Source organism: Salminus brasiliensis, chromosome 2 (assembly GCF_030463535.1).
Source record: "Salminus brasiliensis chromosome 2, fSalBra1.hap2, whole genome shotgun sequence".
Taxonomy (NCBI): Eukaryota; Metazoa; Chordata; class Actinopteri; order Characiformes; family Bryconidae; genus Salminus; species Salminus brasiliensis.
The window spans coordinates 36,146,505-36,162,056 of NC_132879.1; the positions used below are offsets into that span (position 1 = coordinate 36,146,505).

Consider the following 15,552-nt stretch of genomic DNA (forward strand, 5'->3'; position numbering starts at 1 on the left):
ACCCCTACACAAATCTCAGATAGAACTGATGTGCATGTGTATGCGTGTCAGAAACAAGCCTTTCTGCCTGTGTTGGGGAAAAAGGCTGTGCCTGTAGCAAACTCTTGTTCTGTTTAGCATGACAATCACCACATCTTAATAGAGTGAGAGGGAGAGAGAGAGTGAGTAATATAAGACGCACAGTAAAAACTTTTCTTTTCTTTTTTTATAAAAGCCTAATATAAGAGAATATTATATATTATTATTATTATATGAGAATAATAATAAGACTAAAGATAAGACTGAAAGAGATTTGGGGAGGGGGGGGGGTACAGGGTGCAGGTCAGAGCACAGGGTGGCGGCACAGTGAGAACAGGAAGAAAGAAAGCCAGGGCTTAAGCTGTCATCAATCTAAAGAGAGAGCGCAGTGAGCAGACACTTGCCCTGCCACTACCTGCCGCTACCTGCAGCCACGCACAACAATTTTCACACCCGAAACATATCTTTGGAATCAAGTATGAAAGTGTCTTAACCATTGAGAACAGAGATGAGCAGAGTCAAGCTGAACCCAAAATAATCCTAATAAATGTTATTCTAATAAAGATTGTAAAAAAACAAACAAACAAAAAAACTGTTTTTGTTCTCTTTTGAACTACATGAACAGTACAGCACAGTCATCGGTCTCTTGCGGCCCTCGGCCAGGGTTGTTTGCATTTGTTTCATTGAGAAAAAGACCTCAGTGAGATTCAGGGGTTTAGGAGATGCGAGTGAGATTGTTGAGACAGAGACATTTTTCCAGGAATTCTGCTGCTGAGCATAATGTAAAAACCTGGGGTGCTTAATACCGAGGAAATCTTCTAGTACCGGTCATTGTATGTAGTGGACGTACATAATCTGAACTGGTCAATTTTTAGTTTTAATGCAAAATATTTTTTTCCAGGTTGTTTGTTTTTAAACCATTTCTACACTTTGGCTGATAAAAACAGAGCGAAGCTGGGGTTTCATCCACGTTGGCTACTGTAACCCATGCAATTTGAACTATACTACCTCTCTTTTATATTATATGACATCACTCATGTAAAGACTTTTCTTCCCCAGCAGCCCAGTGAGGGACTAACAGTAAACCCTTTATAATACAGAGCGTGGGATATTCCAGTCGGTTTAGGAGTTTGCCATTTCTCTCTTATAATCATCAAGCTTCCATTAAATAACCTTTCACACTGTAGGGAGCCTTTTTGACCACTTCCGGTAGAGAGACTGAGTTTGTGTAAAACTACATTGCAAATCTGCGACGTGTTTACTGCATTTTCATTTTAATGTGAAAAACATTAAGCTAGAAGAAACTGTCTGTGTATCCACTACACTATTTAGGGTGGAAATTAAAATTTTAATACGAACCTTTCAGAAGCAGCTTCATCATTGTGTCAGAAACTAACACTAGAAAGGTCCTAGGACTAATGTTAGTCAAGGCCATAATAATCATATTTACATGGCAAGTAATCTATGAAAATGCATGCTTTGTCTGAAGTGCATGCACATGTGTGTATCTTTTAGAACGGTTTCTCACATCAGGGTGTTCATTTAGCCCTGCAAAACCTGAGTTTTGTGGGAAACTGTATTGGTAAAGATGCAATTACACTTTGTTGCTTATTACAAAAATAGTCAATGATGTAAGAAAAGCTGGCCCAAAATGATTAATAATCGGCCAACATGACTGTAAAGGTATCGGAATCCATCACAAAAAAAAACTCTAAAGATTTGTAAAGAGATCCATAACCCATGTAAGCCAGCAATAAGGAGTAGTGGAAGAAATTCTACCTTTTCCTTTTGAAGGGAGACTTTGGCATGTCAGTGACCGGAATCATCTGCTCTCCAGGCCGAACCCACATGATGGGCCCGTCGTCACTCTCTGTTGGACTCATCAGTTTTAGACTTGAAAATGTCCCCCATGGCAACGTCCGCTACACAAATACAAAAAAGTATACAATGAATTGGACTACAGTGAATGCATAAAAAAATCATAAAGTAGAACTGTCAATTATTTGGCAACTATTGATAATTAAGCGGCATCAGCTTTACTCCTACTTCTTCAAGGCAAACATGAAGTTACCACTAATTTAAGTATTTCAGTTAGCATTTTTGGGTGGACCCGGTGTGTTTTTTCGTCTTTGTCTTGTCTTTATCAGCTAGTTCTAAGGGCTTTTCCAGAGCATAAATGTAAAAACTGTCATTCCTGCAGGACTATTTGGGACTGAAAATGTGTACTCACTTTCAGGAAGGGGGACTCCTGTAACATGCTGAGGAATTCTGGGAAGTAGTCCCCCACCTCCTCGTCCACGGCCCCCACCAGACTGATCTGGCGCATGGCCCCAGCGCGGTATGTCCCATGAGAATAGGTTCTCTTTACCTAGAGCCAACAAGAAGAGAGAGAACATGCAGTTAGAACGCAAGTACGGAGTGCACTAGACACAACAGACTCGTTTTTACTGTTTGATAATTATGCAAAATGTGCTGCGCATGTGTCAAAGAGAAAGAGCAAGTGAGAGTGGGAGAGAGAGGGGTTATGTGATGATATGATCCACAGAAGCATCTTCCAGGCAACAGACAGATCAAACGCTGCTGTGTGAGATATTACGGCCTGCCTGCTGCTAATTCCCCAGAGAGAGGCCAAATACAGCCTCCCTCTGTCTCTTTTTCCCCCTCCTAGCACAACAATGCTCAACCTTCCTGTGCGTCTGCTGTGCGCATGAGTGTTCGTGGTTTGTGTCTGTCTGTCAGAGCTGTGCTTGATGGCATTTATGAAAATAAAAATCAAGCAAATATCTCAAAACACAACTACAAACACCACACTCTCTATGACTACTGTCTGCCTGAAGCCTGCTCTGCTCACAGACGGGTTTCTGGGTCGATCCTCAGAGTGCCAAGTCCTCTCTTGTCTGACCCATCAACTCAAAAGGTCACATAGAAGAGGAATTAGCACCACTAAAGCTGCATCACTGCCAGTTATTCTCTCCCCAACTGAAGATGGTATGTTTTTTGGAACAGATACTGACTGCGGTATATCAGAAATATATTTTGCTGATCATTTAAAAAAAAAAAAGCGTGTAAATAAAAGGTTACATTTAAGAGTAAGTGAATCAACAACTTCACATTAAGTAAATGAAGTAAATAAATGTTTAGGACAAATGAAAAAAAAAAAAAAAAAAAAAAAATATATATATATATATATATATATATATATATATATATATATATATAAATGTTTAGCATTCACTAACTAATATAACTCAAAATATATATTAATATTAGTTAAATAGTCAAGAGATGATTAACAATTTCTGGCCCAGGATAACACTACGAGTATTGTTATAAAAGACCCCTTTTACACTTGATGTGTCACTAGTATCTGGATTGTATCCTCATAAGATTTTGCATTTACACTTGGGGGTGAAGGCAATATGTTACATCGTTACCTGCTGCTGTCCGCTGTGTGTGTACGGAGGCGCATTATTGATGTATTGGTCACTGCGCAAACTGCACTCTTTTGCTACTCAATAGATGTCACTGTCAGCTCAGTCTCTCCTTGTTTGACAGTGAGCAGAGCAGACGAGAAAACAGAATAGGCTTAATTGCATTTTATGTGGCGCAGTCTTCTTGAGATATGATCCTGATATTTAAGACACATGAAGTGACCAGGGTCAAAACCTCAAAATCACTCAATAACTCATACTGCATGACATAAATCGATATGTGGAGATAGCGGTGTACACACTTCCATGAAGTCTCCAAACCCTACCACAGTAGTGAAAACAGCAGCTGCGATCAGTAATTTACACATATATTTCTCCAAAAAACACCTTTAATCCCATTCGCCATATCTGTTACAGTTCTCGTTGCTCACACTGTGCTTCCTAAGGTTTCTCCTCATGCTCTTACTGGCTGATGCTCTAATATGCTTCCGATCTTAGCGTAGCTTACACTACAAGATTAGTCACTGAGAATTTCAGACATTTTTAAAATACTGGGGAGTCTGCGACAGCTGACAAACTGGCAAAATCATGTCACTCTCAGTACACGAGCCGGTGTCATGGAGTGCACAGTGATTTGTTGCCGAGCTGTGGGGTATTGTCAGGATAATCTCAAAAATAAGTTGCCGGCAGGAAAACAATGCTACAATGGTGTACTGTACATCAGCTCTGTCTGTACTTCTGTCCTGCTTAAAGCTAAACCATTCGACATACAAAAAAAAAAGGTTCTTGGTTCGCTCTACCATGGACAATAAATAACTAACAGACTTGTGTTGACAGAAGGCGTAGAAATAGAGCATGTTAAAAATCAATGAATGCCTGTGTGACAAAGTTCGTCACATTTTTGCCCACTTTTCCCAGAGAGAAGAAGAGTGGCGTCCGCTACAGCTCTCTGTTCCTTTTTTCTGTGCTGAGGGACTGAGACACCAGCATGAGGCAGGATATGGGCAGGCGTCCCTCTGTGTGCATTTGTGTGTGTGTGTGATAATCACTGTGTGTTTGTGTGCACATTCTGGATCAGTGGCCTGGTCACTCTGTTCCATTTCTGGGGCTGAGTCACCACTATGGTGCCAGAGAGAAAGAAAGACGATAGAAAAAGTGTGTGTGTGTGTGTGTGTGTGTGTGTGTGTGTGTGTGTGTGTGTGTGTGTTTAGTTGACAAGAGGTAGACATCAGACGGCTGCGTCTTAGTGTTTGTGTGTTTGTGAAACTGAACAGCAGTAGCACAGAGCCACTGGGAGTACCTCAGAGTCAAATTCAGAGCATGCTGCTAGCAGACAAAGCAGCTTAACTCCCAACTGGACAGAACGGCACTCACTACAGTGCCCTTAAGTTTGAGGTGATCACTTTCAAGTTGTTTCCAAACATGGCAATTACCAATACTGGACAACACTTAAAGGAAACCTCAACAAAGCAAACGCAAGTGCATGGCTGTGTGTAGCTGGAGCGTTACACTCAACACGCACACCTGCTTACGCTAAACAGGCAAGAATGGCAATGTAATGAGCTAACAGTACTTAATCACTAGTTTAGCACTGCACTGAAAGAGTCATTATAAGTGGTAAGGTTGGAACAATTTCAATATATCTAAAAAAAAGGCCATGCCTGAAACAATGCACTGAAATCTGGCAGCTTTCTTGGAAACCCTGCAATCATCACAAAATATTAATATTAAGCCCCTTATCAGAGCACAGTATGAGGATCTTCTGCCCTGCATACACCCATACGAGAACACGAGAGCTAAAGAAATCTGTTTTATAATCGGAGGCCTTTAAAATCAATAATAATAGATCAAATATCAAAAACTAAAATGAAATCTGAAATATAAACAACCAAAAAAAAAATGTATGCCTTTATACCCCCTATAAGTGGTCAGTCAGTGGTAGTTATCTAACAGCTAGTCTCAAACAATGCTGGATTTGAAGACAGCTTTGAAAGATCTGTTCTTCTTCATCATCATCATCATCATCATCATACTTATACTAATTAAATTCTCACACCAGCCTCACCAACACCCAGTACCACAAAACCACCAGACAGAAGCAGATACTTTACTAGACGATGATGTCCTGATTATGGCAGCAACATGCATTTGTTTTCAGGGTTACGTTTTTTGGTTTTGTAAATGAAAACGTCTGTCTCTGATTTTTAAAATGTAACATCAAGAAGATTTCCAACCGCACCAGGCAATGTAAGAATACATTCACCACTAGCTTATTCCGTCCAGTTACAGAGCGCCCAAGAAATGCTGGCTAGATTCCTCTGAACTGACTTCACCTTAAAAACACTGTGTCTCTGTCCGTGTCCTCGGTTACCCCTGCACAACACTGTGTCTTCCCTATTCAAACATTGATTCATGAGAAGGCTGACAATCAGCTGATGAGCTGAATTAGGCACCTTAAAGCTGGGAAACCATGCAAGAGAGAAATGCAGAGTAACTGCAGGAGAGGCAATGGAGAGTAGTAGTGAGGTACTATACATTAGATTACATCCTGGTGTGCTCCTTTACGTTTGCTAAAACTGTCAGCACTAGAGGGCACTAATTAGTTAGATGCAAATTCACGTAATTTGCTCAGCATGACAGAAAAACATGGCTACCACCAACCTGGACAAATTAACGCCATCTCTCACAACAGTTCACGATAAAACTGTGTAGTGAAGCCTGTCCCAAACCACCACCCCCACCCCCCCACCCTCAAGCAGGACATGTAGGTTGAGTGCACACATTGACTTTAAGACGACAACAAATGACTTTTGGCACAGCGATTTCTTCCAGCGGTGATATAAAAACATCCAGCAGTTAGCAGTGTTACACTTGGGAAAACTGTGTGCTTCTAAGAAGCATCTGCGTGCACGGAGCGCAAGAAAACAAAGCTCTGAGCTCTATGAATGAGACACTGAACACTGGCTTGCACCCTCAAACAACTGACACCATATCTTACGGTTTCTAGCACTGCCAAGTGCATTTTGTGTATTGCTTTACTGGCACAGCTCTGCGAACTCTTCTTAATTGGGTCTCATTTGACAAGGGTTTCTTTCAGTTAGGAATACACTTGCAGTTCATCTCTGTTCATCTCCGGGACTATGTAATATAGGTTTATTGACGCTTTAATAAGAACATCCGTAACAGACTGTTGGCCAGCAAGTAAACGTGCAGTATATGCGGCGCTAAATCAAACACAAAGCAAACTCAATCGGGCACGGCTAATGTGAACAGCAATGTTGTTTGGCCAGTTAGATTCTAATGTCTCAGTGAGTGAATAAGATCTGATCACATTAACAACATTAAACCATCTGCATAAGTAAAGCAGCACAAATAGCCTAACCCTGCATTCAAAGTGAACAGCTTGTTTTCGCCATTCATAATTTAATTCACAATATTTAATTGAGCACACCAGCAGCAGCTTCTCACGTCGACCATAAATAAAACATCCCTGGCTGTGATGAAAATAACAGTAACTTTTCGAGAGATATGACTACCTGACTCAAAACAACTCCCATTAGAAAAGACTGTGTTTGTGAAGCTTATGAATCTTAAAATGATGCTTTTATTGGATATACAAGGTGCACGCATACTACAGATTGTCTGTAATGAGATCCATCAGTTGATTTATCTTCACAACTACATAAGGCATGAATGGGCCCACTAGACGTGCGCGCGCACACACAAATGCAGTGTTTCTCACTGACACACAAGTGCCAAAATGGCATCTACGTTTGGTACAATAACAGCGCAGAGCCGAGGAGTGCTGGTCTGATTGGTTACATGCACTAACTGAAAGAAAGCAATAAATCAAGACTCGTTATGATTATTTGAACCTTTTTGGAATTTGAGAAAAGCTCGTCTCTGAAACCTGTTCCCTTTTCCTCTGGGCTGACTGCTTTTTTGTGGTCAAGATGGAAGAAGCAGAATATCGAGAAAACCACATGGAGTCCAGGAGGCCACAACATGCTACATGTCAACACTGCAAGCTGCTAGTGGCGATGTCCAGGAATGGCTCCACAAACAAAGAACTCAGCACAATGAAGGGGCCAGCAGCTTGACCATGTATGTGGTGAAAGCAGCTCTTCATGAGATTCCCAAACAGCCGACTCAACTGTAGAGCCATCACAGAACGTTTAAAGACTTAACAAAATAAAGGACAAACGTGGAGAAAAGCAACATGGAATTTTTCCCCGTAATATTTGCTTTAAAGTCTTGCCTTAAGTCTTACCTGCCTCAAAGCAAAACGCAACTTGGAAGATCTTCATTAATGTGTTACAAGAGAGGAGGAAATTTGTGAAAACAGTCATGGCAACAGATGGCACATCGGTGGGAATCAGTATGAGGCTGATATTAGTAGACTATGCTGGAACAGACATTGAATGTAAAAAAAAATAAAAATAAAAATAAAATTATATATATATCCTGTAACAAATCAATCCTGATGCAGCACACATACACACTTGTTAGCTGTGATTGTCTTCGAGTGTTTGAGTAGTCTGAGCATCAGTCACCTTTCCATGCTGATCCTAAATGAAGAGCTTCAATTACAACCAGCTCCAATACTACACAGACAGCATCGAACTTCATAACAACTAGAGAAAAGTAATCCAATGGCAACAGTAGGTCAGTCACGATAATTCCGTTATTGTCTTATCATACAATTAACGGATAGGACCTCGATCATTTCTGCTGATCTAAATTTTGCCCGTTTTTACTTGCATGCTTTTTAGCAGAGAAGTTGATTTTATCCCGTCTCTGTTGGAGATGAGGACTAGTCTGTGACCAGACAGCGACATCTATCATAAAAGAAGAGTGCAGTGCGCACAGTGACCAAAACACCAATGATGCACCTCCACACACACACAGAGCGGACTGCGACAGGTAGCGATGTAATGAATCTGATCCGTGACGCTAAAAACAAGATCCGCTCTGAACCGGTAGTTCTGTGATAGGTTACACCCCTGGTGACAGGTGAAGACGTGTTACTCAATGTTGTTCCCCAAAGGCTGCACAATTTCAGACAAAGATTGGAAAGACCAGTCCAAATGGAAACCAAATAGAGATGTTTTATATGATTTCTGTTTTGTTTATTTACAAAACTTCAACAAGTCCAATATCAAATTAGTTCACTGCTCTTTAAAAAACGTGAGTTATGATTATGTGATTATCATTATATCAGTGGTATGAAATTGTCTTATATCATCATTTAGCACAATTATTTCTGGGACAATTTATTGCGCTGCTTTTGAGTAAACAGAGCAGCCTGCTGAACGCGAGGTGTGTGGATTACGCTTGATAGTGGAGGACAGGTCACGGTCACTGGTTAGATAGGTAAGAGTTACTGTTTGCCATGATCTCTGTATCACACCTGTAGGTAACTCTGATCTCTGAAGAATAGAATACACCAGCAGAGCGGGAATCAGGTTGAGTGAATGGATCGGTCCAATGGATTGGCCTAATTATCCGATATCTGATCCTAGTATTGGAACCGTGCATCCATAATTAATTGTTGCAAGTCATTTTGGAGCATTTCTATTGACCCACTCGTTATGAAATTTTGAAATGTAAATATAAAATGTAATGTGGCTGTTTGTATATGACCAGTTTAAAATAATTATTGGCATCTTCAGCGCTCCTAAAATGTTCCAGCCTACACATACGAGTGTCACTATTAGTAATGGTTTTATAATCAGCCTTACGAACCTCTGCAAGTCTGCTCGCTTTATGATTTTTTCTTTCTTCCCTCTTTTTTTCCCCCATTTTCTTTCAGTTGGATAAGCACTGCGTGTGTGAGCGACTCTAATCTTAAAGCTCTGCAGGCCAGCACACTGTCTAGGCGGGTCTGCTTTCACGCATTTTAAAGATTATCAAATTTCACACTGCAGCTCCCAGATCTGTAATTTGGTAGTGAACCAGAACAAAAGAAGCCGTTTTGCAGCAAGCACACATACATCCCCCTCACTGAGCCCTGAACAGAAGAGCCGTGATGAGCACGAGTAGCTGTGGACTAATATCAACAAGAGACGACAACAACGCTCAGCTCATTAAAAAAAAGCTATCCTGTTGTAACAAGTAACACTGCATGACAGGACCACTTCTGAGAGCTACAAAGGCAACAAAACCCAACTGAGCAAAGCATTTCAATAAGTGTAAACTGAACATGAGAGAGCCTAAGACTTCCACTTTCACTGCTCTGATAATCATGAGAATAAACAGGCTACTTGTGGGCACTGCACATTCCCTGCCTCCACCCCTAAGAAATGTGCAAATTCCTCACTACGTCCTTTTTAAGATCCACATCACGGATTCAAAACAATGCTATGTAAGCTGGAGTATGCTGACCAGAAATGACAGACCACACATACATGGCCTTATGGACTCAATCTGCCGGTGCACATCAAGTGGAACACTGAGCACCACAAAGGATAAGCCAATTATTATCATGTAGCATCAAATGAGGAGATTTAAGGGCCTTTATAAAAATAAACAATGCATTTGAACCATCCTTTTCATTAACTAGGGCACTGCTCCCCAATCCCCATCCTAGAGGACCCTCCTGCTCGTCCTAGTCTAATAATAAGCTGATTAAACAAGAATGAACATAAAAAGTTAGTGGTGGTGAAATGAAGTATATTTACTGGGTACTAGTTCACAAGGATCAGGGCTTAAAGCATTGGGTATTGGCTACTTTATTGGGTATCACCTGGTATTGGCCACAGGTTCCCAAAAGATATATAGCAGGCTAAATATCTGAACTAGGACTAGGCAATTATTCTGAAATGAATCAAAACTAATATTCAGAAGCTCTTACAGATGTAATCTTGCTCTTTTCTATTCTCTTAGCACTGTACTGTACCCTTAAAAACAAGTCAAGTGTAGTTAAGACACTCAACAGTCTGTGTTTACATGTTCAATTAATTGTGGCATTGATTTGAGCTCATATTGCCCAGCACTAATCTGGACCAGTCAGGCAACAAACTACAGACAAAGATAGTGCAAGACAAAAGGTGAAGGGAAATCCAGCATTGAAGCTGCACAACATTAACAGGCACAGCTACAAGAAAGGTTTCGAGGTTCACCTGAACCGGAGTCCTGAGTCTGCTGGTCAAAAGGTTGTGAGCAAAACCCACAGAGCTCCATCTCGTCAAACGCTACACCACCACAACCTCCAGATATACTAGGAGATCTACACCAAGGCATGTCAGAAATAGGGCTGGCAGTATGCACTTTTCTCATGCTTTCAAACTGTCTCCAAATGATGGTATACATGCTGGGAGTAGCTATTCTGGTCCTACATTTACATTGAGTTTGTGCCACCTCATACTGAGCTGTGCCAAAACAACAAAAGACCCAATCTGAACCATCAACTAACTGTAACTTTCACTGAACACAGATTCAGCCAATCAGCCAAGACATGTTTGGAATCTGAAGTTTGTTTAGTTTAAAACGAGAGATGCTAGCATTGCTAAAAAATAAATAAATAAAAAATACCACACCAGACAACACTGACAACACTTACATAGCTTACATGGGGAGCATTTGTGGCCGGTTATGTTAGTTTAGTTAAATTATGGTATGGTTGTGTTTTCTAAAACTAAATTTTAAATGGGAATTAATGCTTTCATCTCTGGTTACAAATACATTTGCAATTCTTGCAGACTGTTTTTATCCAGGATTGCTTGTTTCTACACTGTTTGTACTGGAATAATTTAGGTAGTACCCTAAACTCGTACCCAGCGCCAGACAGTGTCTGTCCACAGATTGCCTGCGTGTGACATCACCAGTCTGTGAGCTCCCACAGCACTCCAGCCTGGCCCTCCAAAAATATGCATGGGCTACATTCAGTTAAGAAGAAGAAGAAAAAAAAAAGTGCATATTAGAAACCACTAAACCTGCAATCCATCATACACAAATAAACGCAGCACACCCACAGGCATACACACAAACAGCTTTCTGAAAGAAACCCCAGCCACAAGCATGTTTCCCCACAATGAATATACACGCTGAGGAATCTGCTGCTAAAAACGCTGTCGCTAGCAGTGCAGCTCATTGAAATGCAGTTCAGAACACTCATCAGAAATGTCTGGCTTGACTTTCCAGAGGAAAACTTCATACCTTTGAGAAATGAGGGTTGAAGCACCAGAGGGAATGACCAACTGAAACAGGTGTGCTGCCGCTGCCCTTCACGACAAACTTGTATATGAATGTGGTGGCACAATTTTCAATAAGCACATTTTTTGTACATTAATAAGAATTATTTTGCATAAATAAAACTAATATAAAAAATTGGGTGTTCAGAGACATATACTATTTGTATATGTACTTATGAAATGTTATAAACGTCTGAACAGACCACACACACACACACACACACACACACACACACACACACACACACACACACACACACACCTTATATATACACTAACGTATACCAACTGGGTGTGGCTTCAGCCACTAACCTGTAAGGGTATATTTATGGACCACCATGGATTACAGAGTAATCAAAAGAGCACCATGCAGAAAAGAAGAAGCTCTTCCATCAGTTGCATAGTCAGCATCATAAAAATAAAGATGCACCATGAATCATGGGGCCAATGTTGACATCTGAGGCGCAAATCAGTGCATAAACATACATAACTAAATCTACCTGGATCTGCATGGCGGAGAAATTACATTTACTTCTGCAGCTGCAAACACAAACATTTTAGTGCAATGGTCCACGGCCACCTAAACATTCTGCCGTTCAGTTGTTCAATAAGCACATCATGAAGTATTGGTGTGAAATATCATTCAGAGCTAAAGATCACAGTGTTATGCAATTATTATCTGCTGCTAATATACCTTCAAAGTCATCCAATGTACACCCTGACTGTGTCGCCTACGTTTATAAGTCTAAGACTATAATAATAATAATAAATAAATAAATAAGTTCATATGACCTTATTAATGAAACCAACCAATCAGAATCCGCTTACAGAAAACAGCTTGCAAGAAAGGAGTGAGGTAATGGACAATTATCAAATAGTGAGGAGAGGCTCCCAAGCTACTGCTAAGATCACCTCCATACACCAAAGCCTTTGTGTGTGCACGTGTGCGTGCAAAGCTTGCTAAACCAGAAGGACATGTTTTGCACACTGCTTTTCAAGGTCAGAATCCCTCTCTCTCTCTCTCTCTCGCTCGCTCTTTCCCTCTCGCTCTCTCTGAGCTGTGAGCGGCTTCTCCCGGGGGAGCGACGCCTCTTTGTACTCCACTGCTCTCATTCTCTCGCTCCCTCCCTCCGTCTCAACCTCTCCTTTCCCCCCTTTCGCCTTCCTCCTCTTGTTCCTCATCTTGCTGAGCCAGTAATCCTGTCTTCTTTCTACAGGCACAGCTTACATATTTACAGCCAGCAGCGCCATCACAGAGGTGTGCGTGTGCGTGCCTGTAAACGCATTTTTCAACCGCCGAGGACGAGAGGGCTGTAGATCACGTCAGCTTATATGGGAACTTACATGGCAGGTGGAAGCAGAGAACATGTTCAGAATATGCAAACTCTAAAAATATAAACAACTGGAAAAATGGCCTCCACTGAAGAGGATTTAGAGATACACATATATGTATACACGTGTGTGTGTGTGTGTGTGTATATATATATATATATATATATATATATATATATATATATATATATATATATATATATACACACACACACACACACACACACACACACACATCAATGACATAACTCATAAGTGTGTATATATATATATATATATATATATATATATATATATATATATATATATATATATATATATATATATATATATACACACACACACACACACACACACACACACACATCAATCAATGACATAACTCGTTATTAAAAGATGATCCAACACGGAAAACACGCATTTAAAAACATGCAGTTTCATTTAGTCTTTTTGGATATTTAAACATTCAGACTGCAATGCCTGAATGTACTAGAGGGGAAAAAACTAAAAAATTGGTTGACTACATATCGGTATCACTGACCCTGAGATTCAAACAGCTCATATGTGCGAGTTAAGGATTACAGCAGGACTGGAACTACAGTGGAGGAAGCCTTGTGGAGGAAGTAGAGTAAAGACATAACACCACCAACCTGATACCCCTCAGCCCAGTACAGTGCGGAATCGAAAGTAATCACGTCAATGCTGATGAAGAGTTCTACAGGAAAATTCACGGCTCGGAGTTTCACAGTGTTTTAAATATGCTTGACTCCAAAAAGTAAAATAAATTTAATCCAGAGTGATGACGCACTCAACACTACAGAAGCCCTGCACGAGGACTCCTTACCAAGCTTGCCTGGAAAGGTTAATGTAGCATCCTGCTCCGCCCTTTTTCCTGATACTGCAACCGCAGCACCCTCACAAAGTTGGAAGAAACCCCACAGGTGAATTGTCTAAAATGTTGTGATACAGAAGGAAGCAAAGGCAGACTGGGATTTTACAATGCGATTTCAGCCAAAATAACAAAAATAGAAAAAACTGTTCACTCATCTTTTCATATTCTCCCAACTGAGGATCCACTGGGATTGACTCAACATCGCAATAGACATGCGCTGCCGTCTACAACTGGAAGAAAGGACGTTTCTTCAAAGCCCTTAGCTCTTAAAAAAAAAAAAAAAAAAAAAAAAAAAAAGTCTTATTCTCTGTAAGGCAGTTTGATTAAAATCTGTTGAAATGAAGGCTACTTCAGGCCTATGCTGTGGGCTATGAATACTGCGGGCTATGAATACTGCATCCTTTTAAACATAATTAAACTTCTTTAGTTTAGTGTTATTTTAAAATAAGAGCTCAATGTAGGCTGGGGGAATATTACAGGCCATTCAGATCAGAAAACAGAATGAGGGATTTCCCCCAACGTTGTGGAGTATTGGCCGTGTTTTTGGAACTCAGTCTGATCGTCTTAATTATGAACAGCAAAGAAGAGTTAAAAACAGAGCAGTGTTCTGGGCATATGGCACCATCTGCATTCTCCAGATGGAGGCATTGGGGCCCACTAAATCATTTTTATTCCTTCTTTGCTTCAGTCCTTCTTTTCCGTACACTAATGGGACAATTGCTCTCGTTCCGGACAGAGAGCTTTCTAACCACAGTTGCACGAAGGGGAAGAGACAAAGACAGCACAAGAAAAAGCGCACAAGAACAGTCAGAAGAGCAGTCAAACAGGATTCACCTCATATTTCAGACAATATAACATCACTATAGTCTACAGGAAAATCAAACCTCCTTCCCAGGGTAAAATCTCCCAACACAACCTCAGCATGTGCCATACTGCGCTTTACCTTTACATATTTGTTAAAAAAAAAAAAAAAAAAAGAAAAAAAAGAGGCGTTACAGATCACAATACTCACGGCTCAGACCATCACATTTTTAAATTAGTTATTTTCATATTTTGCAACCCAAGATTTACAGAATTATGAAAAGTAACAGCAAAATGGCATCCCACATTATTATGGTTAAAATTAAGCAAATTACCAGTTGTTCAGTCATTTCTGTACCAAGCAAGAGTCAACAATCACAGCCATGATGGAACTTGCTGAAGTTCTGCTGCTTACACGTGAATACATTAAGCATCAAAATAATGCCATAAATATATACACACATCACCGCTAGTTAATATTACAAAATCACGGATATCTGAAACTGGATATCTGCTAGTGTTTATTTTTTTTCTTAAAACGCAGCAATGCAACAATGCATGGCTTTTAATTAACCAAGTGAAAGGTGAGGTTTGGTGGGTCTTTTGAGGCAAAGTCAAACCATCTGAGCAATGAATACATGAAAAACTTTCTTTCTGACCTTCCTGAAAACTGATACACCATTATTCACTACTCCCTACATGGTTTGAAGTTCCCTTTGAACTTAACGTTTTCTTTCCCTTGGGATCTCCCTTTAACACGCCTGAATTTCTAGTGTAGTCCACTTTGCAGGGAACGATTATGGTGACTTCAATGTACCTCAAGATGGCCAGAGACAGAGTGAACGAATACTCAAAAACTGTAAAGCAGCTAAACATTGAAAGAATA

The 15,552-nt window shown here is 40.4% G+C and overlaps 1 protein-coding gene across 1 annotated transcript in view; it reads right to left on the reverse strand.

Moving 5' to 3' along the window:
* Positions 1–15,552, reverse strand: part of LOC140549168 (uncharacterized) — a 45,085-nt gene that overhangs the window by 8,957 nt on the left and 20,576 nt on the right. The window contains exons 4-5 of the mRNA XM_072672536.1: positions 2,249–2,386; positions 1,798–1,940 (exon numbers count right to left, since the gene is read on the reverse strand). Of these exons, the coding sequence (XP_072528637.1) occupies positions 1,798–1,940; positions 2,249–2,386 (281 nt within the window). The remainder of the gene's footprint in view (positions 1–1,797; positions 1,941–2,248; positions 2,387–15,552) is intronic.